The sequence below is a fragment of the Engraulis encrasicolus genome, chromosome 4 (assembly GCF_034702125.1).
Source record: "Engraulis encrasicolus isolate BLACKSEA-1 chromosome 4, IST_EnEncr_1.0, whole genome shotgun sequence".
In the NCBI taxonomy this organism is placed as follows: Eukaryota; Metazoa; Chordata; class Actinopteri; order Clupeiformes; family Engraulidae; genus Engraulis; species Engraulis encrasicolus.
Window position 1 is genome coordinate 31,664,046 of NC_085860.1, and position 25,258 is coordinate 31,689,303.

The 25,258-nt window shown below is 42.5% G+C and overlaps 1 protein-coding gene across 1 annotated transcript in view; it reads right to left on the minus strand.

Moving 5' to 3' along the window:
* magi2b (membrane associated guanylate kinase, WW and PDZ domain containing 2b) overlaps positions 1–25,029 on the minus strand; it is a 110,603-nt gene extending 85,574 nt beyond the window's left edge. Inside the window, exon 1 of the mRNA XM_063197193.1 lies at positions 24,532–25,029. Within this exon, the coding sequence (XP_063053263.1) occupies positions 24,532–24,829 (298 nt within the window). The 5' untranslated portion in view covers positions 24,830–25,029. The remainder of the gene's footprint in view (positions 1–24,531) is intronic.
* Positions 25,030–25,258: the final 229 nt, after the last annotated feature.

The following is a 25,258-nucleotide window of genomic DNA, read 5'->3' on the forward strand; positions in this document are numbered from 1 at the left end:
AACGTTTCACCAGTGGAACACTGAACGAGCCATTGACAAGGGTAGTACTACTACCACTGACCCGGTGTCCAAAGCCAAGCCGTCATCCTGCCACCTGGACCTCATAACTACGACCCTGGTCAAAGCATGTCTTCCTGCCCTCTGTCATGCCATGACATCCATCTTCAATACTGTCGTACAGAAGCAAAAATGCAGTAACTACATATTTGGTCAAAATTGAAATAACAAAACTTTGAAGGCAGTTTCAATGTTGCCGTAGTTACTGCACTTTGCCTTTGTAGGGCATAATACATCCCTGGAGTCTGGTGTTGTGCCTGCTGGCTTCAAAACTGCTGCCGTTAAAAATCCTGGTCTGGACCCTGACGACCCAAACAAGTACAACCCCATGTCCAACCTTCCTTTCCTAAGGAAAATATTGGAAAGAACAGTGGCAGCCCGCCTCCAGCAGTATATGTCGCACCATGAGCCCTTACAATCTGGCTTCAAAGCCCACCACAGTAAAGAGATGCTCTTGTCAAAATCCTCCTGGTTCTCTCAGCAGCTTTTGACCGAGTCTCTCACTTGATCCTTTTAAAGTGGCTCTCTGGGTTCATTGGAATATCTGGAACAGTACTTCTCTGTTTCTACTCATACCTATCAAACCAGCAACATTGTGTCACACTCAAAGACTCCCACTCTACCACAGTAGTCATCAGCCATGGCATTCCGAAAGGTTTGGTGCTTGCTCTCCCATGCAGACATAGACTAATCGAGGTAAGGACATAGACAGTATAATGGACATAGACAGTATGGACGTAGACATTGCTCATACAGACATTTAAAGTGCAAGACTGGACAACAGAAGACTTGTAGAGAACATACATTAAGAGGAGGTATTTTGTTGTGCTTTTTCTAAAAGTCCTTTATAGCGTTCTGACATAGTAATAGTAGCATTTGAAGAAATAAATAATTAAAAAAGGTTTTTATTAAATACACCAGCAGCAGTATGTGTGTGTGTGTGTGTGTTTGTATGTGTTTTGTGTGCGTGTGTGTGTGTGTGTGTGTGTGTGTGTGTGTGTGTGTGTGTGTGTGTGTGTGTGTGTGTGTGTGTGTGTGTGTGTGTGTGTGTGTGTGTGTGTGTGTGTGTGTGTGTGTGTTTAGTGCAGGTAGAAAGTGCGGTGTGCGTCTGTGTGTGTGTACCTGTGTATGTGTGTGTGTGTGTGTGTGTGTATCAAACCAGCAACATTGTGTCACACTCAAAGACTCCCACTCTACCACAGTAGTCATCAGCCATGGCATTCCGAAAGGTTTGGTGCTTGCTTGGCCAATGGCCCCATTCTCTTCACCATATACTGTACATCAGGGCTATTCAATTGGAGGCCCCGAGGCCAGATGCAGCCCTTGATGGCAAGGTTCTGGCCCTCCACAAGGTCTGAACAAAATGAGTCTGAATCTGTGGCCGTGCATAATTTGCAAATCAGTAACACTTCAGGTTGGATATATCTCTCCTATGCATTCACACGAGAGTGAAATCTTCTCTTAAATAGTCTGATAAAAAGCATCATAAGGTGACTAAGAAATAGAGAAGTGAATATCTGTTCTGTCCAGAAAGTTATCCACTTGTTTCGCACCCTAACCTCGGACACTGTGCTGCTCGCGGTTTTGCAGATTCTATGTTCGGCCCCTTTACTGGAAGGAATTAGAAAAACTGTCCCTCAGTGACTTTTAATTGAATACCCCTGTTGTACATGCTCCCTCTTGGACAAATTATCTGCCCCCATGGTCTCGGTTTCCACTGCTACGCTGACAATACACAACTATACATCTGCACCAAACTCTGCTCAGACTCACTCGTGCCACTCGTCTCCCGCCTAGACTATTGAAACGTCATCCTGCTTGGTCCTTCCACTACCTCAAAGACCTCCCCCACCCCTATACGCCTCAAGATCGCTGTGGTTCTTCTCTGAGGGCCAGCTGGCCATCCCTTGCACCAGACTCAAGGCCACTAGTGACAGAGCCAGAGATTCTTAAGTATATAGAGATATGCCAACATAATAGGTTTCTATGGGCACCTAACGTGACCAGGTTCCGGTCTGCCTAAAGGGGCGTGTCATAATACTCCTACACAGTAAATTTTACAGTGTTGAAATAACACTTAAAGAGTTAAAATCAACACTGTTCTAGTGTCTATTTGGTCCTGCTCCAGATCAGTGTTAAACACTGGTGTTAGATTTATAGTGTTAAGCTAACACTATAAAGAGTAAAGCAGTTTCGGGGAGCATACAATGGCGCAGACAAACTCCATCACCTCGAGGAGGCGGGGGCTCTCTGGAGTACTTCTAACTCCACACAATTTAACAACTTCATTTGTCACTGACACTGGAGAGCATCTCACTCCATTTGGTGTTGGAATTACTCCAATAGTGTTAATAAGCCTTAACACTGCAAAATTAACACTGGCAAATTTACTGTGTAGCATTGAATAGAACAGTCCTTAGGTTTGCCTAGGTCTGCCTAAAGGGGGATCCCCCCCCTCCCCCTTGCAATAATAGAACCCGGAAACAATGGGCCAATGGAACCTCTATCTCTACTCTCTCCGACAGAGCCATGTAGTGGCTCCTTTCCTTTGGAATAAACTACTCAACTACACTGAAAATGCTCCTTCACTGGCTATGTTTAAAGAGCAAGAAAAACCTTTTCTTGGAGGCGTTTGGCTGCTAGTTACAACAGGTAGACACACTTACATACACACCCACACACATCTACACAGATACCAAGAGAAGTGACCTGGGGTGTTTTGAATGGTGTTATATAAAACAAAAGTATTATTATTACTATTACCATTGTACTACTACACAACATTTGTTCTACTACAAAGTACAACATTAGACAGTCATTATTAATACATTAGGACTTGGTCATTGACATTTTTCTAACAGCAAATTTATAATGCATCGCATCTGCAAGACAGCATATCAGTGATAGTGTTGTATATGCTTCTCCTCTTTCACACGCCTTTTCAGTCATAGCCAACAGTTGGGGTTCCAGGCTTATAGCCCAAAGGTTGCTGGTTCGACTCCCAACCCGCCAGGTTGGTGGGGGGAGTAATTAACCAGTGCTCTCCCCCATCCTCCTCCATGACTGAGGTACTCTGAGCCCTGAGCACTCCTCCCATGGGGCGCCGTTTGGTACTTCCCCCTTGCACGGGTGAGGCATAAATGCAATGTTGTTGTGTGCAGTGAGCACTGTGTGAGCACCTTTTTCCCCGTGTGTGTGTGTGTGTGTGTGTGTGTGTGTGTGTGTGTGTGTGTGTGTGTGTGTGTGTGTGTGTGTGTGTGTGTGTGTGTGTGTGTGTGTGTGTGTGTCAGTGCGTGCATGTATGCGAGTGTGCTCACATTTAGACAAGGACTTGCAAGAAGGCTTTTAGTCAGCCATATAAAATTCTCTCTGCATCTCTAAAGGCTTCTGTACCATAAGGTTGCTGCAAGTCTGCGCAAGTGCAGAAAAATGTGAATGTATCAGCTAATCCCTGATTTGCAAGAGGCAAAACAATACAACTAATCAGGTCCAAACAATACGCTGATCCGGCTACTGTGCCGGGTTTACGGTTTATTGTGTTGTTTAAAGCAAAGCCAACACGCTTCACTGGCACAGCCATAAAGGTTGCAGGGTGTCGGGACTAATATTAGATGCCTAAAGTCTAGTACTTAGGAGTTGCCTGGGTTTGAAAACACTCAGATTCTCAAGTCAGTAATTTTAGCTGACCTAACTCTTAACAAAATTACTCAATGTGTTCCCACAATTAAATTTATGTCACCAAAATGTGGGATAATAGCAAATCCTGTCATTGTTTCCCTGCTTATTAAAGCGATATTTATAAGTCACGACTAAAGCCTTGTGACTGGCTCCTGTATTGACACAGCGCAATATCTAACTACATACGTATACTCTAATACACGCCCATGAGAGGCGTATGTTATCCTCTGTAAGTGAAGCGTGAGTACTGCCTGTTGCCATGTCTGCAGTACACAGTAAATTTTACAGTGTTGAAATAACACTTAAAGAGTTAAAATCAACACTGTTCTAGTGTCTATTTGGTCCTGCTCCAGATCAGTGTTAAACACTGGTGTTAGATTTATAGTGTTAAGCTAACACTATAAAGAGTAAAGCAGTTTCGGGGAGCATACAATGGCGCAGACAAACTCCATCACCTCGAGGAGGCGGGGGCTCTCTGGAGTACTTCTAACTCCACACAATTTAACAACTTCATTTGTCACTGACACTGGAGAGCATCTCACTCCATTTGGTGTTGGAATTACTCCAATAGTGTTAATAAGCCTTAACACTGCAAAATTAACACTGGCAAATTTACTGTGTATCATCTGTCTGTCTGTCTGTCAGTCAGTCAGTCTGTCTGTCTGTCTGTCTGTCTGTCTGTCTGTCTGTCCGTCTGTCTGTCTGTCTGTCAGCATGCCTGCCTACCTTTCTGTCTGCCTGTCTGTCTGTCTGTCTGTATGCCTGCCTGCCTGCCTGCCTTTCTGTCTGTGTATCATATGTATGTGTATGTACAGTAGTATATGTATGCATGTACCATATGCAAAGAGCTTCTGTATCAATGGGTCAAGGTTATGGGTATGGATGATACTGTGTATGTTCTTTAATAATATGCAAATGAATGCCTAATGTGCAATTGCGTATATGATGATGATGATTACGGATTTAATTAAACATGCTTTTCAGTTCACCGTTTCCAGGCTCTGTAAAACGTGCAGGTTCACGTGTATCCATAAACTTAACAGATGTCTTTAATGTTGGTTGCGAATAATAGAGAATTATTAGCAATTCCAATAATGCGAAACATTTTTTGCCAACTTTAAGGCATCATTAGCCTTGGTCTCATTAGCCGCGCTTCAGCGGCCCGGGGCCGCCCGGGGCTCAGGAGAGTGGCCGGCTCGGAGCTGCCGGCCCCGGGCCATTTTTTGCCTGATCGGACTCATAGCCGACCCCAGGCACATTCAGGTACACGCCTTGTTTGTGAAACGTCAGTCGGGCACAGCCCACTTTCGCCCCAAATCACAGAAGGACAACAACAGAACAACGACAAAGAAGGAGATTAAAATGGAGCAAACTCTGCTGGAGCAGGTCGCCGTTTGGCTCGTAGCCTACGGACAAAGACGACAAGAACTGCAAGGAAAATGGCTTGCCTTTCAAGAACAGTTTTATTACATGGCAAAGTTGTCGATTCAGAAGCTGTATGGGACGCAGCGCATGTTAAGAAGACAAAGACGCATGAAAATACGAGCAGCTCGACAACTGAGAGAGTGAACAGAAGGAGACGTGCGAACATGCCCAGTTATTCCCCCCAATAGCGCACAGAAGCATGAGCCCCGGACATAGCGAGACATGAATGTGCAGGTAATTGAATAAGTTACCATGTGAAAGGAGACCAAATCCCGGAGACATAGCACCTTCATCAGTTGCTATAGAAAATTATGAGCCCCGGACATAGCGACACACCCCCTCGTTGCGGCGTGCCACCTGTCTATTCATGGTGAATGTGCAGGTAATTGAATAAGTTACCATGTGAAAAGAGACCAAATCCCGGAGACATAGCATCTTCATCAGCTGCTATAGAAAATGATGAGCCAGGGGAATAGCGACTATTTATTAAAGTAGCCACGGAAGTAGCGTAGCCTACAAGTCGTTCAATCTGCATAACATCGGTGTGTGTCCTGCAGGGAATTCTAAGTGTGCGCACTATGGCACATGTCTGCAAAACGTATGCCTATGGTTTAGTATGTCTGCAAAACATGAGACACTAGGGCAGCAGAGTGAGGATGATTTTAAATAGGCCTAAGTCAATAACAGCTGTGCTTTACTGTGTAATAATGTGGCTGCATGGGGGACTTATCGCTAAATTCTGGGCAAATTATTAGTTTGGGGTGTTTGGCTTTCTTATGGCATAATTTCATAAGATGCAACTTTGGCACTTCTGTTTGTGTTTTTAAAGTTATTTAGCCAACATAACTTTTTGTTGTTATCAGGGCATCATGGGCACCACTACACTTAAACTTGGGATGTCATAGCTAAGTCATGTCGGCTTTTTTCTGCTTTTAGCCGCCAACTCTTGTGCCATTATCGTGATTTGGCATGCTTTCCACTGGACACCAATAAAAAGTGTCTCACAAATACTCACACATGACATTTATGTCGGCTTATTTAGCTTTTGCGCTATTATCGCCGAAGGTCTGGTAGGCTATATCGCACGTGGGCTATATCGCCCGGGGTTGACCCCGCCTCCGAGCCTCGGCGGTGCTTGCTGGCCCATCGAATTCGACGGGCCAGGGAAAGCGGCCCTTAGCCCCACAACCTGGCCCGGCGGCCATCTTTAGCACCTAGCCCCCTTTTGATGAGATCACCGTCAGCCCCCTTTTGTCCGGGCCAGCCCGGGGCTGGCCCTGCAGTGAGACTAAGGCTATTGCATAGATGCTTTTTTCTTCAGTGGCCACATACAGTTTTTCTCGATTGGTTTGGCTAATTTATTGAAAGCGACATGACATTTCTATAAATTTTGGGTCATTTGGCTAAACATTCTTACACTTCTGCACAACAGATCAGATAACTAGCAAAATGTCATATACCTCCCAAAACAGCTCATTCTTGAATCAGCACTAGACCTTCTCCCACATAAATGGTCAGTACCATCAAAATGGTATAGATCCTTCTCAATTGCTTTGGCTCATTTGCATTCATTTAGTCCTTCTGTCAAAATAAACTGGATGGTTCAGCATAACTACATGGATTCTCACTACTTGCTCATATCACTCCAAAAACAGTTTACCTGTGTGTCGAAACGAAATTCCTTCCACAGAATGCCGTTTGAAAAAATAACAGAGGAAACTGTAGTATACACGGTTGTAAAATTATTTTCTACAAACTAGTAAAGTTACAATACCATCTAGCCTGTTGAACAATGTTATGAATTTTTACGGTTTACGGTAAAGAAATTCTTAAAATATTATCTCCTTGACTGTTTTGACAATTGTGTAGACTACTTTGCATATGATGACTCACAATGAAATCATGCTGACATGTTTTGGAGAGGGCAACCATTACACTGAGAATTGTCTAATTCGTTTAGATAAGAAAGGTCAATTTATTTGGAAAATGTGCTAAATGTATGCTCAATGTGTCAACTGTAGGGTACTTGTACATAGCCATCTGCCGAGATGTACTAAACATTTGAGACATGTACAAAGCATTTGAAATTTGATGAAAGCAATGAAAAATGCCATTCTGTTGTGGGAAATTGCAAGTTGGTTTGGAGATTTGTCCGTGTTGTTTTGAGAATGTCATCTCAGTTTCGAGAAATTAGCCAAACCAATCGAGAAAAACTGTAATATACAGAATTCCACCCGTGGAATACTGCAGCCTTACAATTCGTTAAAAACCATAGTACGACCCTATGACAACGCACGACATTGAGTTTTAGTACGACATAACAACTTTGTCATTGTCAGTAACATTTCAATTTTATGGTGTTCCGTAGTTCTCATGCATGCCCCGTGAACTCAGTAAAGCCTCGGTAAAGTCATGGTCACATGCTCCGCACTGGAGGGGCTTAAGCAGAGTCAAGTGGCTGCTCTGTCACTTAGTAATACCAGGCTGTTGCCATAGATGCCCCCAAAGTAGAAGTAGAAGTAGAAGTACATTTATGAAGTAAGTACAACACAAGCACATGATACTATTACATAGCGGTTACACCAGTTATTCCATTGTACGGAAAGAGATGGCTAGATGTTGTTGTTACTGAAAAAAACTAAAAACGTAAAAAGACAAAACCCAAATTTGATCCGACCATCTTAGAATCAGGCACATCACTCTATAGTAACTGTAGACCATTTACTCAGTGAAGTTACTTGTGCTGGAAGGAACCTATTGCAGGTTTTTTTTTTTTACTTCTATTTTACTGTGGCCATCTCTGGCTGTTTCCAGCAGGATGTGTCTGTCTACATGTGGTTATGTGGCTGTAGCATAGCAAATGTGCTTCTGAAAAGCCCACTTTGAAGCCCACACATGAACCCAAACCAAGCTGTAAAGAATCATGTTTTTCAATACAGCGTCACAGTGTGATACATACACTTGACAACATGTCATTTCGAAACATGCTGACAGACATATGGCAGAGGTCACGCTTGGCATTGATATTTACATTTAAATGGGTATGCTTGTATAGCTGCAGCATACATATTTCACGCTGACATGCCTCTGAATTTGTGACAAATAAGAGACTTTTGAGTCACACTGGGCCCTGAAATACCATACTGTCTGTCAGCTCAAGTTGAACTTGGACTGAGAGAACTTAAGATGTTGTGCCTTGTTGGCATTAGACATGAACAACATAATAAAATAGACAGTGGTGTACAGAATTGTTGGGAGTCAAGTTTGGTACCGTATGTGTATGTGTGTTAGGGGTCGACCGATACAGGTTTTTTAATGGCCGATGCGATACCGATTTTTTTTTCATCACCCTTGGCCGATACCCGATTTGTGATACCCGATATTTGGGGCCGATATGGGTTTAAAAAAAAAAAATGACAAATATTCCAGTTAAAAATAAACATTCCTTTAACATTATCAAATTGAGGTAGAATTTGTAACATTTAAACACCCACTCTAAATATCAAGTAATGTCTAACAATTCTTGGTCTTGGTGCTTTTAAAAAAAACCAAAATAATAAATATTGCTTATCGGCCAAAACCACACGCGTATCGGCCGATACCGATACACTTAAAGTATGCAAATATCGGCCCGATACCGATATCGATATAAATATCGGTCTATCCTTAATGTGTGTTTCCCATATTAACAAAACACAACATTAACATACAAACAGAATTTGGGGGACGTTTGGTGGGTGTGCTAAAATATGACTTGCCTGGTTGTGCCTTGCTGTGAAATCCTTTTTTGAACTATAATGTTTCCATCATTTCTGATGACATGTCAGGACCAGTTTGGGATTTCTTGCACTTAATCTCACTTAACACATCAATACACCTCACCTATCATATCACAATTAAAGTGATATACCGATGGATAATGTTCTGTATGATTTGAGGAGGGACTAGTACTGTAGGTAATAGAATTAGGCCTGTGTTTATTAGAAAAACGTGTTCCTAGCAGGTTATCCTGTAGCTTTAATCTGCTGGGCGAATAAAGCCATTAGACTTTCTTATTAGCAGGTTTACGACCACGAGTCACTAAACCACCTACTTGAAATTGACCACTATATAAACCCTTAAGGCAAGGGCCCTATCATAAATTTTCTGTTGCCAGGATTGCAATGTCAAAGCCGTAATGTATTACTGAACACTCTGTGTAATGTTGTAGTCATGTAGTGGCTGTAGTAGAATTATTAATCTGGAATTAAAAACATCGGGTAAACGTGGCCAACGGTATGATTACTATATGTTGTGGCCAAACGTTATCTATTGGGTAGATCAAATGCAAATGAACACAGCTCACCCCCACCACCAGTTAGGCCTCATCTTTTATGTATTCAGCCATTCCAGAACCCATGTACAAATGACATTAGTATGAGGGTAGGGAAAGACCATACTTTGGGTTCTCACTCCCTCACACCCAGGCCTCCACCTCTGCTTTAGAAGCTCTCGTAACTCTCTCAGGTGCTTAAGACTGTGACAGGATCTACAGTACCTAGCACAGGGTTCACTCTGCCTGTGGTAACGGTTAGATATAAAAATGTCACTGAGGTCCGTAATTCTTGGTGGCTCGAGACTCGTCGTGATGAAGGAGACATCTACCTTCAGAGGAGATGAAGCTACGTATACATGTGTGTTTTGTGAAGCCGAGAACAGATGGCTGTCTAAGTAGAGCAGAAAAAGTCCTATTTATGATGTTTAGACTAGAGAGATGCCATCTGATGTGTTTTGTCAAGCAGTGTTGTGTCTGTCGGGGAGAGCTGTTTGACATGCGAGAAAATATTTAGGGCTGTGATGTATTTATTTATTGCCAACATGTGATGTTTTTGAAAAAATCTCTGCTGATTGTGTTGTGCTTATTGTGTGTGTATGGTGTGCATACTGTACACATGCAGTATATATGACAGAACAGCAATGTATTAAAGTGTACAGTAGTGTACACAGCCAGTAATAAAAGTCCAAGAGCCAACAATAAGGCCAGGCACTTTTCAACACACTTTTGTGTTCCTTTTGTGTTGCAGTGCTGCTCCTTATAACTTTCAGCTACAAAGGAAGTTCTGAAGAGTCACAGATGCTATATATAGGATGATGATGGTCACGGAACTGGTGCTGAAGTCAGATTTTTAAAATATTACAAAGCGTTTCTCTCCATGCCCCCTCTCTAGAGACATCAAGGAGAAAGGCAGATGAACAGGGACAGGGACGGGGACAGGGACTTTGGAGGCTGTAGTGGAGCAGCTACAAGGCCAATATGGCAAGAATCGTGCAAATTATGATACAACCATGAAATTTGGCAGGTATGTGCCAAAGACCCTTACAATCAAATCTACTCGATTTGCCACTTGAAATGGCGGCCATTTTCCAAGATGGCCGCCAAAAAATACCCCAAAAGTTGATTTATTGCAAAGAATTGACATATAAAATTATGATACAAGCTTGAAATTCAACACGTTTGTGCGCAAGACCAGCATAAATAAATCTACCTGATTTGCCACTTGAAATGGCGGCCATTTTCCAAGATGGCCGCCAAAGAAAACCTCAGAAATTGATTTTTTGCTCAGAAATGACCAAACAAATTGTGATACAAGCATGAAATTCGACATATTTGTACACAAGACCAATGAAATTAAATCCACCTGATTTGCCACTCGAGATGGTGGCCATTTTCCAAGATGGCCGCCAAAAAGACCCCAGAAATTGATTTATTTCAGCAAATTGACCAAGCAAATTATGATACACACATGAAATTTGGCATATATGAGATCAAGACCAATACAATCAAATCCACCTGATTTGCCACTTGAAATGGCGGCCATTTTCCAAGATGGCCGCCAAACAGACCCCAGAAATTGGTTTATTGCACCAAATCGACCAAGCAAATTATGATACACACATGAAATTCAGCATATATGTGATCAAGACCAATACAATCAAATCCACCTGATTTGCTACTTGAAATGGTGGCCATTTTCCAAGATGGCGTCTGTTGTATAGAATTGCAAATGTGGTCTAAATTGTTCATTATCCTTAATTCAGATGATGAGGTGATACAGATGTGTCTCCAATGTCAAATAAGCCCTTATAACATACTAATAGCAAGTTGATACCATTCCAGTTGTGCACCCCCACCCCCCAACAAAAAATGACTGCTAATGACATGCTAATAATGCAATGAAAATGGTAATAATATGCTAATTCATGGTTTTATCGATGTTCCTCTTACATAATGTGGCGATGTTGCTCTAACGTGGCGGTAGCATGGTAATAGCTAATAATGCCAGTTCTTGATGCCGAGGGAGGGTGGTGCGTGATGATGCTACTATAAAAATCCAAAATAAATGTAAAGAAAGCTGTTGAGGCATCAACATAGCTACATCCTGATGAGAAACAACAGCCTAAGTGAACAATCGCATAGAATCCCAGATTCATGAACAACAACAACACTTATTCATCAGTGCAGTTTTACCCAATGGCCTAATGGAATAACTTATGAGGACTTTATACTGTTTTATGGACATTTATACAGTTATAACCCCTTTGCAAAGACCCTACTGTATGTTAGACCCGTATTGTCTTCAAAATTCCAGTGATCTTTATCTTGAAGTCTTTATCTTTTACTTAAGGCTCTCTTTAATGTCTTAGCAATGCTGTTATGATGTAGTTGAGTCTTTCCAGCAAAGTGTGAACGGGCCTGTCTTTTTGAGGAGGCTAGGAGTCTATGGCTGAATCTCACTTCACCCCCTTGAGGGCTGTGTATACTCTCTTTGCCGCCTGTCGCACAGAGGTCAACGCAGACCGTTTTGATTTTTGCTCGATCTGGTCTGCGCTGTGAGAGGATTCAAACTGCCTTCAATACAAGGAGTAAACTATACATGTCTGTTGACTTGTAGCTACACAGCTACACAGACTCAACGACAATGGAAATGAAACATGCAATAAACGCCAACTTTTTTTTTGATTGCACTATCCGCCGCGGTAGTTTGGAACAAGGAATATCGGGACAGTAAATAGTGTTTCCATAGTTCATTCTGCTTTGTGCGACCTGTTCTCGACAATGACCCACTCAGGTTGCACAAAGCAGAATGAACTATGGAAACACTATTTACTGTCCCGATATAACCTCAGCATCGTAACTTGCAAGTGCACGTGTTGTCTTTGGTTCGTGAAAATAAATGAAGCTACAAAGCATGAGGAACTTAATGAATGTCTCATAGTCCGTTGCCCAGTGAAGGTTAGAACAAGGAAGTAGCTGTTTGTTCTCGGGCACAGAGCAGCCTGGTCGAGAGGACCAATCACAGCGGCTCTTGCTGCCGTTAACCGCGGGCAGCTGTCTGCGGGCAGTCACATTTTCAGGTGCACACCAAGTGACGGCAGAGGTGGTAAAAATAACTGCGTGGCTGTCTGCATCATCGCACAGACAACTTTGATTCTGGGCATAAACCAGGCTTTAGCCCTACGCCTTTCCCCTTACCCTCCGTTCTGCGCGTTCATAGGCATAGGGCTGTCCGAATTCACGTTAAGACAGAGGGGTAGGGGTAAGGGGCTTTCTACCCCTTCAAATAGAGATTTTCCAGAGGAAGACTTGAAACAGAGGGATAAGACCTATTTCCCCCAAATGCATTGTGAATGCCTTTAAAAAAGATCGGCATCCACAAAAGCACGCAAAAATAAGTATTTTATGTAATTTATGTTTTTACTGTTGTAATAATTGTTGCATTGTACTAAGTTAAACATTGTCTCAATGGGTCATTTTCTCCAGGAAACGTGCATGAAAAAATTGCTATTAATATCTACTTAATGCATGGAAGTCGTGAAGGAATTGCGAGGGTCATGAAACACCGTTGTCCTTTTTTAAAATTGTTGTCCGAGTGATTACAAGTAATATTGTTGGTTTAACCATAGAGAGGCTGGTTTTGAATGCTATGGGTGTCATTCCGTTATTGTTGAAGGGGTGTCTCAATTCGTAGGGGTTGCGTTTCAAGGTTTGAAGGGACGAGGGGCAAGGGGAAGGCATAGGGGTGTTCAAACTTCACAGTTTGCAAAATGAGTGTTGTACAAATAACAGTGCACAGTTTAACTTTAGAAGGAATTCAATGACAGACAGTGCATCTAGGCATTTGTGTCCAAAATTCATTTTCTATTGGTTACTGCTTCTCAATGGGGGCTCTACAGGCCCCCAGGGAGTATTAGGTAGTCCTGGGGGGTGTTGAGAAGGATAAAGCTGAGAGGAGGTAGTACTCGCAATGCATTCAGGGAAATCTGTCGAAGCCCTCCGTCCGTGGAGTGAGGTGTTGGAAAATCTCCGCGCGGAGGGGATGAAAGCCCTTCGCCGAACTCCTACCCATCTGTCTGAACGTGAATCGGGATTCCACTATGCTTACACATGGACGTGCAAAACGGAGGCAAAAGGGATCGGCGTAGGGCTAAGGGGTGTAATGGGATTCACCCTTAGTTGTCAATGGGAGGAATTAGTCTATTCAATTATTTGATAATAAGGGGGGGAGTCGGGGGGCTTGTTATGAGGTCAAGGGGGCATTTGTTCACAAAACGTTGAGAACCACTGCTATAGCTATTCTAGCCCCCTATAGTGTTTTAGTGATTTTATCAATTTCTTCTCTGTGTAGGATAATGCCCCCTGAAAAACACTAACACCTCCTGTCATATTACCGTAAATTTCCAAGTGGCCAGCAAGTCAGGAAGATTTGATTATATTGCTCTGTAGCACAAACAAACAAAATTAGAAGCTTTTATCATAATTTTCCTGCTGGATTCCGTGCTAAATTCAATCTTTTTGGAGCCCATATTGCCCATCAGGTAAATTTGATTGTATTGTTTGTTAGCACATTTACACAACATTTCATAGGCCTACTTGTATAATAACTTACTTGGTCAACTGTGTGCAAAAATCAATATCTATGGTATGGTAATCTACAGTATTTTTGGCAGCCATCTTGAAAAATGGCCACCATTTCAAGAGGCAAATCAGGTGGATTTGATTACATTGATCTTGTGCACATTTATGTCGAACTTCATGCCTACATCGTAATTTGATTGATCAATTCTGTGCAATAAATCAATTTCTGAGATCTTGGCGGCCATCTTGGAAAATGGCCGCAATTTCAAGTGGCAAATCAGGTAGCTTTAATTACATTGGTCTTGAGCTCATGCATGTCAAATTTCATGCTTGTATCATAATTTGCTAAGCCAATTCTATGCAATTCATCAATTAGGGAGGTATTTTTGGCGGCCATCTTGGAAAATGGCCGTCATTTATAGTGGCAAATCAGGTGGATTTGATTTAATTGGTCTTGAGCACATACATGTTGAATGTCATGCTTGTATTATGATTTGCTTTGTCAATTCTGTGCAATAAATCAATTTCTGAGATCTTCTTTGGCGGCCATCTTGGAAAATGGCCACCATTTTAAGTGGCAAATCAGGTAGATTTAATTGTGTTGGTCCTGAGCACATACATGTTCAATATCATGCGTGAATCATAATTTTATATGTCAATTCTATGCAATAAATCAATATCTGGGCTCTTTTTTGGCGGCCATCTTGGAAAATGGCCGCCATTTCACGTGGCAAATCGGATAGATTTGATTGTATTGATCTTAAGCACATACCTGCCGAATTTCACGCTTGTATCATAATTTGCACGATTTTTCCTGTAGCCGCTCCACTACTGTGCCATCTAGCGTAGTGCACTTCATTTGGTTAAGTGTGGCAGGTGGCTCTACACTCTACAATCTGCATCACCTTTGATATCTATCACCGCTAATGTGGATATGTGCTGCTTTGTACTGTATGACATGTCATTATTATCATGTCACGCTGCCTGTGCATTGAAATGTTTGTCCTGTTCAGTCTTGTCTTTTGAATCGAGGGACAGTGAGAAACATTAAGTCGATGACTTTGTATGTCTAGTAAATGGGAGGAAGTTGACGATAATGCAGATAATGCAGACTTGCCTTGACGTATCGTGTCATGGCGCAGTTAGAGCTCTCATGCCCCCTTAATCAATGACGATGACATGTCTTGACAATTTGTTCTAAATGTCTTACACATTGCAGCCAGAACCTTTAATCAGAGGGTTAAAGACTTGATAGGAGGATAGTAGGACATCCCCGTCCACAACATGGTCACTGGGCCAAGGGAAGACAGGTGAGGAGATAGAGGAAGCACAGGGACCAAACTCACACTTGGAGAGGAGAGGATCTCTCAGTGTCTCTGGTCTCTGTCTCTGTCTCTGTCTCTGTCTCTCTCTCTCTCTCTCTCTCTCTCTCTCTCTCTCTCTCTCTCTCTCTCTCTCTCTCTCTCTCTCTCTCTCTAGCATTGCGTTAAGTATTCACCAAGATCTTGCTGCATTGTGTGCAAATCCTTCTGCAGCACAATCCCAAAGATTCACAATGAGGCTGATGTCTGGCCAATCCATGTGTAAAAATGATGCTCCCTGAACCACTCTGGTTCAATGACTTGCCTCAGTATATCAAAAGTGGTCATGTAAAAGATGTTGGGATGCTGGAGAAGGCCTTAAAGTGTTCCGACTCCACCATCAGCAGTGTCTTGATGAAAATGTAATGCAACACTGGAAGGAAATTGAAACATGACAATACCACACCTGTGCTGCAATCAAAGCTAAAGGCGGCCCAACGACACATTACTGTGTGTGACCTATTCTTTGGTTGCACTTTTTTTGCCATGCTGTGTATTAGTCCATAATTAAAAGGACTTTGGGATGAAACCCCTCAGTCAAATAATCAATCTATCAATGCAATCCAGAAATCAATCAATCACTTGAAGAAAGAAGTATTAGCTGATGTTCCTTTTACTACACATGTCTCTCCCTATCACCACATCATGTGTTATTCATCTCCTATTTGGGATAACTTAACCATACACTGGTTGTGTGTGGACTCACTCTGACACAGATTCTACTTGTGACATACTTTCAACCCCTTCATGCATCTGATCAACCCCTTTCTCAACCACTCTCTCGGGTGACTTATCTGGAAGGGAATTTAAATAAGGCTCTGCACTTCCTTCCTTCAGGCCGGGTGTTGTGATATTTATTCATTATATAAGACTGTTCTCTGAGACACTTTGCTGAGGTCTTTTAGTGTTGCATGTTGTTAGTGATGACCTTCTGAGTTAGACTAACATGCTCCAGTGACGTAAAAACCAAACACTGTTTACTCATTACTATGACACAGCGTTATAAATGTGCTATTACCAGAGTGCCAATGACCAAGTGGTAGTGCATTACTTAAGGCCCTGTGTTATGTCATATTTTACATAGTTAACTTTCCAATGTGTAGGCTATTACAGTGTTCCACAGGTGGAAAGTTACAAGGGGCTACAAAATAAATACATAGATAAATGAAAACAATGTCAATTCAACACTAAGAGAGTTATCTGGGAGAAAATATCCTTTAAATTGACTCTAAGCGTTGAATTAACACTTTATTTTACAGTGCACAGCCTTTCTACATTGCGTGTTGCTATTCAGTCTGTGGTGTTGGGCAATGGTGTGTTCACTCTGCTGTGGTTGTGCAAACGAGATAGTATCCAATACACAGTAAAAAAAGGTGTTATTTCAACACTTAGAGAGTCGATTAAGCATCTTCTAGAGTGTATTTGGTCCCAGATTACTCTCTCTGGGTTGAATTAATACTACAGAATGTGTAGTAAATTCTGCAGTGTTGATTCAACACAATTCAGCAAGTGAAATGAACCCTCTAATAGATGATACTACTCTCTAAGTATGTACTAGGCCCTGCAAAAACAGACAACCAATCTGCCTTCAGAGAGTAAAGGCACTACCGCCTTCTTTTGTACTGCTTTTGTTTTGTGGAGTCATACACTGAGCACTGAGAGTTAGTGACATTAGCATGCTGTGCCAATAAAGAACCCATGTCTCAATTTAGAAAATTGAAAATTCAACTTTACGGGCATTCAGGGGAAAGGGCAAATCTGTTTGGCTGTAGAATAGGATTTGTGCAGATAATTCTGTCCAAAATCATTGCAATTAACTGTGTTATAACATTATACATTTTTTGACACTCCACGTTGGCTAGTAGAATCACTTTGCTGATCATTTTGTGAGGGATTGGATGAGTGTAGTAACTCTTCAGAGGAAAGAATGAATTACAATACTTTAGATATTTTCAGAACACAAGCCTTACACACGAGTTAATCTACTGTACTGTATGTGTTTTTCTATGGACTATGTAGGTGCGATGGCATAGCAGGGTAAATGAGAAGAGATGATAAAAGTGTGGGTTGTATGTGGAGGAGTGGAGTATGGGGTGAGGAGTATGGAGTGGAGTGAGGATGTTTACAGCTCCAGGCCTTTTTATTAGAATAGCATGAAAAAGTTGATTTATTTCCATAATTCCATCAATAATGTTAAACTGTCATGGATTGTAGATTCATGGCCCAGTTTTTTAACTATTCCAATCATTATTTTTTTTCTTTTTATATACGTTGGCCTTCCAGCTCAAAAAAATTTCAATGGGGTTTCATTTCTGGTGATTTAGAATTAAACTGGTGAGTTAACACCAAAACGTGGCATGGAAATCTACAGGGTATATTGAAGAGTGAAGTGTGGGGCACCAGGTCAACAAACAAGAACAGCTGACAGCAAAGCATCAAGGATATCTGGGCTTCCATAACTCCCATGCACTGTTTTTGCCATTGACTTCAATGTTAAACGCATCATGGCCATTATGAAGACACAGAATGTCCTAACCAAGTATTGACCATTGCATGTTATGTAGAAAGTACCAAATTTCAACTGATTTAATGTGACCCGAATTTTGATGAAGAAAAATGTGATTTTATAACAATATTCTAATAATGCGAATTCCCCAATTCATGGGTTTTTTGAGCTGGAAGGCCAACGTATATAAAAAGACAAAATTTTATGATTGGAATAGTTAAAAAACTGGGCCATGAATCTACAATCCATGACAGTTTAACATTATTGATGGAATTATGGAAATAAATCAACTTTTTCATGCTATTCTAATAAAAAGGCCTGGAGCTGTATGTCTATATGTAAATGGAATCTGCATGTAAATGTGTACAGTATATCAGATGTGAATCACAAACGATCTGACTAATGCTGATCCTGATAGAATTGACCTGTCTGATGTGGAAACAAATATACCTGGACAATAAAGAATCTAATCTAATGCAGCTTTCTGCACACACGTCATGAAATCATGAAAAATGACAAATCTTCCTTGACATTTTTTACCAATTGCAATGATGGGAACATTTAATATCTACCAACAAAAGAGTCGATTTCAACACTCATGGTGTTAGATTTATTCTATTAGTGTTCAATTACTGCAATATGGCAATAATTACAGTACAGTGGGAAAACATCTTATCCTGTCTCTGTGCTGCTGCCCTGATATGTGTCACTCACTTAGAAATACTGAACTGGGGGAAGATGGACATGCAATAAATGGCCCTCTTGTTGGTTATTAGCTCATCTTTCTTACATTACATTACATTACATTACATTACATTACATTACACCTAACATTACATTACATAGCTGATATTTTAAGTGATATATAGTGGTGTACAGCTGGTGCAAGATAAAGTTTACTGCACCTGCTCATCTTCCAAACCCTGAGGTCCCATTCATGGCTGAACCATTATCTTACATTAGATTATATTACATAATACTTAGCTGATGCTTTTTCTCCAAAGCAACTCAGTTAAAATATTACACTGTATTGGTTACAGCCCAGGGAGCAGTGTGGGGTTCAGTACCTTGCTCAAGGGCACTTCAGCCATGGGTGTAGGGAGAGGTCAGGTGGGATTTGAAGCTACCATCCGGATTGAAAGACAAGCTCCCTAACCACTAGGCCACGGCTGCCCCATTATGACCATTATAACCATTATCGTGCTCCTTGCTCAAGGTTTGGATTGTACTATTTAGGGTCAGATGAAACAATGCATTGACCAGAATAAGTATGCCACAAAGCTTTGCAATCTCTAAACCATGGATGTTCACTGATGATCCTCACCAAGATGCAAGAGCTACAATACAGCAAAACACATTCCAAATCATGCTATCATCAAAGACAAATAATCTCAACACTCTCAATGCCATTCCTAAAACTTCTTGCTATCATCTCTTGAGCGAAGGTTATAAGAATCGATTATTTAAGGTGTTAAAACATGGCCCCTGTTATAAGTTTGTTATAAGTTCCAGAATGACAATGGCCAAGTGGACAAGTATTAATACTGTAAAGGCTGTGTAATGTTGTAGTCTATGGTAGCAAAGTAGTCATGCTTTCCACTGGTGAAATAGCGCACATGATGAAGCTATGAAAGAAGATGAGATGCACGTTGTGATGGACTGACCGTCGCTAGGGTTGTGGGTGTGCTCTGTCATGACAAAGGCCGTGGCTCTTTTTTCTATCAAGAATAGTCAAATAAATCAGTCTTTATAGTAGTCGGCAGGGCCAGGTTGGTACCTCAGAAGGACCAGGTTCGAGTTCCTGCCGGACAGATCAAGTCCCCTCCATGACACTCCAATAATATGCTATTATCTCTTATGGGCTGGGCTACGATAATGGGCAGTCTCTTTCTGAGGTGTACATAGCCAACATCCTGTGCACTTTGTATCTGCTAGCAATGTTGGCTATGATTATGTCCTCTTTTGAAAGTCGCTTTGGTTATAAAGCGTCTACCAAATGCAATGTAATGTAATGTGTACATTAAGTAGAGGTCAAAGTAAATTCATGATGTAAGTACAACACGAGTACATGATACTACATAGCTGTTACACCAGATGTACCTAATGAGGATTTTTTCTTTTTTTCTTTTTACTTATCTATTTCAACTTCATACATCTCCGGTCTCCTAAGAGGCATGCACAAAAGTCTATTAACCAACTGCTACTCATCCAAACTGCTACTGGTGAGGTTGTATTCAGGGCCCAGGACAGGGACACATTATTCCAGTCCCTAAGTCTTTACACAGGTTCCCAACAAGTTAAAGGGACACTGTGTGAGATTTTTAGTTGTTTATTTCCAGAATTCATGCTGCCCATTCACTAATGTTACCTTTTCCATAAATACTTATCACCACCATCAAATTCTAAGTATTCATTATGACTGGAAAAATTGCACTGTTCATACATGAAAAGGGGGATCTTCTCCATGGTCCGCCATTTTGAATTTCCAAAAATAGCCATTTTTAGCTGCAAAAATGACTGTACTTGGACAATACTAGAAAATATTTGTTTATTACTTAGTAAACTTTCATGTAAAGATCAAATTTGGCAATTGGCAGCCCATTTCAATGAGCAGCATAGTTACAGTACCTTTTTTCACCACTTCCTGCACAGTGTCCCTTTAAGGTAGCCATAAGGCCACACATCTATGGCAACATGCCCAGCATGTAGTAGGGATACCTCACATAATAAGCAACATGATGGCCATGCATCTGTAACACTGCTGTGAGTTCTAAATTCTAGACAACTCTTTCACTAGTATGTGCTTCAACTGGCATGACAAAACAATAACAGCCAACTGAAAAGCTTTCTTAAAGAAACGACCACAGGCCTACTTCTGGAATAAACGTGGATATTGACCATGTCCTTAGCTTGGTAGTACTATGAGCGATGGCTTTATGGGAGATTGCAGAAAACAAGAGGAAAAAGACAAGCAGAGCCCTGAACAGATGTGGTCATTCGAAACACACTTTGCAAACACACTCTTGTACGCAGAAGTATGAAAAGCATGAAAATGGGCTAAACTCTATATTTGAGCCAAACGATGGCCAAGAACATCCATGTGAAAATATGTCCTATGAAATGACATTTTTTGCCAAAGATGTAAACAAAACGGTTCAGTATGTCTTGTGAGTAAAACTGCATCTGGAGTGACGCAGACTGAAAGGTGTTTGGGAATAAAAGGCCTGATGATTCACTAACGAAATCTGCTCTAGCTGCAGCGAAGGCCACTTAGCTCCTGCGCTGACTAGTGCATTTACTCCCAGTGTGATGGGCTAATTCTGCCCTCGGCTCCTCAGCGCACAACTGCACGGCACAATGTTTTGTACAGTACTTGATGAGTGAGTAGTATCAATACACCGCGCTCTCCCGCATGGTGCGTCTCCAGTTGAATGAACCATCAAATGTTTTCTGCTGCTATGTAAAAAATAAAAAAGGAATTACAAAGAAAAGAAGTACTGAGTGTGATCCACCTCTTCATTTTACAGTATTTGATTAGGATTCATTATTAGTAGAAGTTAAGACTTCCACAAAGCAAAAATGGACACAAGAGAAGGCCTTACTTCCTCCTCCACTTCATTTAGACTGATCAACCCATGCCTTTACCAAAGTAGTTGTACTTGTAGTAGTCAATGACTGTTGATTATGCAGTATTTCAGACACACTTCCTACAGTGAATTCACAATAGTAAGTGAATACTCCAGACCTTTTTGGCTGCTCTTTGCTATGTACCACTCAGATATGGCACATGTGATGAACCACTCGTATTCTTCTCATCACCAAGCACAGCTGTGTGTGTGTGTGTGTGTGTGTGTGTGTGTGTGTGTGTGTGTGTGTGTGTGTGTGTGTGTGTGTGTGTGTGTGTGTGTGTGTGTGTGTGTGTGTGTGTGTGTGTGTGTGTGTGTGTGTGTGTGTGTGTGTGTGTGTGTGTGAGAGAGAGAGAGAGAGAGAGAGAGAGAGAGAGAGAGAGAGAGAGAGAGAGGGAGAGAGAGAGAGAGAGAGAGATCTGACTTTGGATAACTGTATGCAAGTGTGTGCTGCTGTATGGTGAATATACATGTACTATGTGCAATGATGTCCGTTTTTCTATATGTATGTATCCTACTGAAAGCGAAAGTCTTGTGAAAGCCAATTGGGAAACTCCAATTCCCATTATCATTGTGACACAGCACTCCACAGCACACAAGTGTTCACTGCACACTGCACACAACGAAATTGCATTTGTGCCTCACCCGTGCAAGGGGGAAAACCCCAATGGCGTCCCAAAGGAGCAGTGCGGCAGGACGGTACCATGCTCAGGGTACCTCAGTCATGGAGGAGGATGGGGGAGAGCACTGGTTGATCGCTCCCCCCACCAACCTGGCGGGTCGGGAGTCGAACCGTCAACCTTTGGGCTACAAGTCTGACGCCCTAACCGCTTATCGATGACTGCCATGACTGGACACCTTAATTTCCCTCGGGATTAATACATGATACTCTACTCTACTCTCTATTCTGTAGAAAGTACTCAGTACTTTCAATGACAATGAAAGTACTTTCAATTGACTATTTCATTGATCATTAAACACTGATTGGGGCATGTCTCAATGCACCCCCCCCCCATTCCAATAACATGTTATTGAATTGTACTCACAATAAAAATATTCCAAATCCAAATATATATTCAGATTTCACATTCTACGGTCAAAAAAATGCCTTCTGCATCTCTTCTCAACGCTGACATTGTATGTAAAACCCTGCCTGGAACCAACCAACAGAGGGAGGAATATGATATTGGATCCTTCACTGGAACTGTTCTTTCAAAAACAATCAATTAAGTCTCAATATCAAAACTTTCAATCTGACCCCCTCATCTCACCAACCACATCACCCAACACCCCCAATCTCACATCTGCACAGACCAAGTGTTCTACCGTGTGAAAGGCAGCCTGTAACACACACACACACACACACACACACACACACACACACACACACACACACACACACACACACACACACACACACACACACACACACACACACACACCTCACATCAATGCTCAGAGCAAGTATTCCAGACTGGGGGTGTCAGCCTGCAACATCTGTTCTGCTGCAGACAGGAACAGCTATTCCCTTCTCCAGGAGCGCATGCATGTCAGTGCCTGAACCCAACCACGGACCTCCTCCTCTTGCTTACATGCAAACACACACACGCACACACACACAGACACACACACACACACACACACACACACACACGCACAGAGAGAGAGAGAGAGAGAGAGAGAGAGAGAGACCAAGGCCAATGTGTGACTCTCTCTCTCTCTATCTATCTCTCTCTCTCTCTCTCTCTATTTCTCTCTCTCTCTCTCTCTCTCTCTCACACACACACACACACACACACACACACACACACACACACACACACACCAGCAAAATAACACACACATACACACACATTCTCTCTCTCTCTCTCCACCCCCTCTCTCTATCTCTCTCACACGTACACCAACAAACAAACAAACATACACACACACACACACATACACACACACACACACACACACACAAACAAAGACACGCACGCGCACACACACACACACACACACACACACACACACACACACACACACACACAAACACACACAGGAGCAGCAGTCCCTCTGGCAGGCAGGCAGGCAGGCGGCATTGGGGCCAGCCTTTGCATACAGAGCATGGCACACACGCAGCCCAGGAGTGGAGGAGCAGAGCAGAGGAGAGGAGAGGAGAGGAGGCGGTGGTGGTGCTGGTGGTGTTTACACAGGAAGCTTCAGTCATCTCGGGAATGACTGTACTCCAGATGCAACATGGAGAGTGTGGGGTGAAGGGATACATGGGCCATGCGTAGCCTACTGTACACTCACAGCTCAACCTGAACACTGCACTCAATCTCATCCTTTGTATTCAGCATTATTACATTGTAATTAACACCGTGCACGGTGCGTGCGTGTCTTATCTGGTCCTCTTGGTTATCAGTTTCCACTGAGAATAAGCAGTGCGCGTGGGTTTCCTCCTGTGCAAGAATGTCTGTTCCGAGCGGCAGGCTTGAGAGAAGGTGCTGGATCAATGGAAATAGCCTACAGATGTGCATCGCACGCCTCCGGCATTTCTACCAGGCATGTATTGCATCGCTCCTCTTCCAGTTGAACACACCCCCAGTGCGTAACGACATGAGAGCTTATTGCGATTCAAAAACCTCAAAGCGATAGCCCTGTTACAACGGAGCTGACTGACAAAAACGACAACATTATGATCCAGCAGCGACTGATTTCTCATGCGTATGCTGGAAAAGGCATTGTAAGACCACTATAACGCGACGTGATGATTCAAATGATCCAAATTAGCTGTTTCACACACAGAGAGACACGCACACGACATTCCCCCCTCATCCACATCTTATCAATCGTTTTGCCCATAAGGATAACAAGCCTCTGTGCTCTGTTCTATGCATTCTACAACAGCAGAACAAGCTACACACAGCCAGGTCAGACATGCACAGCACCAGGCGGCGGCGCAGTGACGATGTTTACGCCGTTTTGCCACCTCACCTTGCTTTACACACTTGAGACGTACGGGATCCTTGCAGTGCTTGATTACGGCGAGTACATCCCGGAGGGTGAGCCCGGCCACCGGCGTGTCGTTGACCTCCAGCAAAAGCTCGTCCTGGGACAGTTTGCCAGTCTGTATGGCCACCTTGCCTTGTTTCACTTCACCAAAAAATGGAAACTGGCCATTCTCCGCGCCCCCTTTCAAATCGAACCCCAGATCTCCCTCCTTGCCCCTGGAGAGGACCGTCTCGTGGACTTTGTTGGTCCAGTGGTTTTTCTTCTTCAGGCTTTTTGACATCGCTAAAAATGACTAGCCTATTAAAAATGCGCCCATGGGACTGTCGCTCATGCCCTAAGCGTCGCTGGTCCGGTCTGTCACCAGTCCAGGGCCCTTTAATTCCAGGTGGCTGCCGCTGGTCACCAGTGATAGTAGGCTGTCCATGAAACACGCAGCCAGCGCAGATGACTCGGGGCTGCAATACGCCACGGTATGGTGGACCAGCCTCACACACTCAGAAACTAGCCAGTGACCCGGATGTGATGTCTGGAGGAGGGGGAAAGCACGTTTAAGCAACAAAAAAAGAAAGAAAGGGAGAAAAAAGACTGAGGAAAAAGAGGGGGAGACAGAGCGAGAGACAGAGGGAGACAGGGGCGCACAGTGAAGTCACATTTTAACACCGTAAAAATAAAGCACAATGCAAGCATGTGTTTAAGTGGCTGTGTCTTT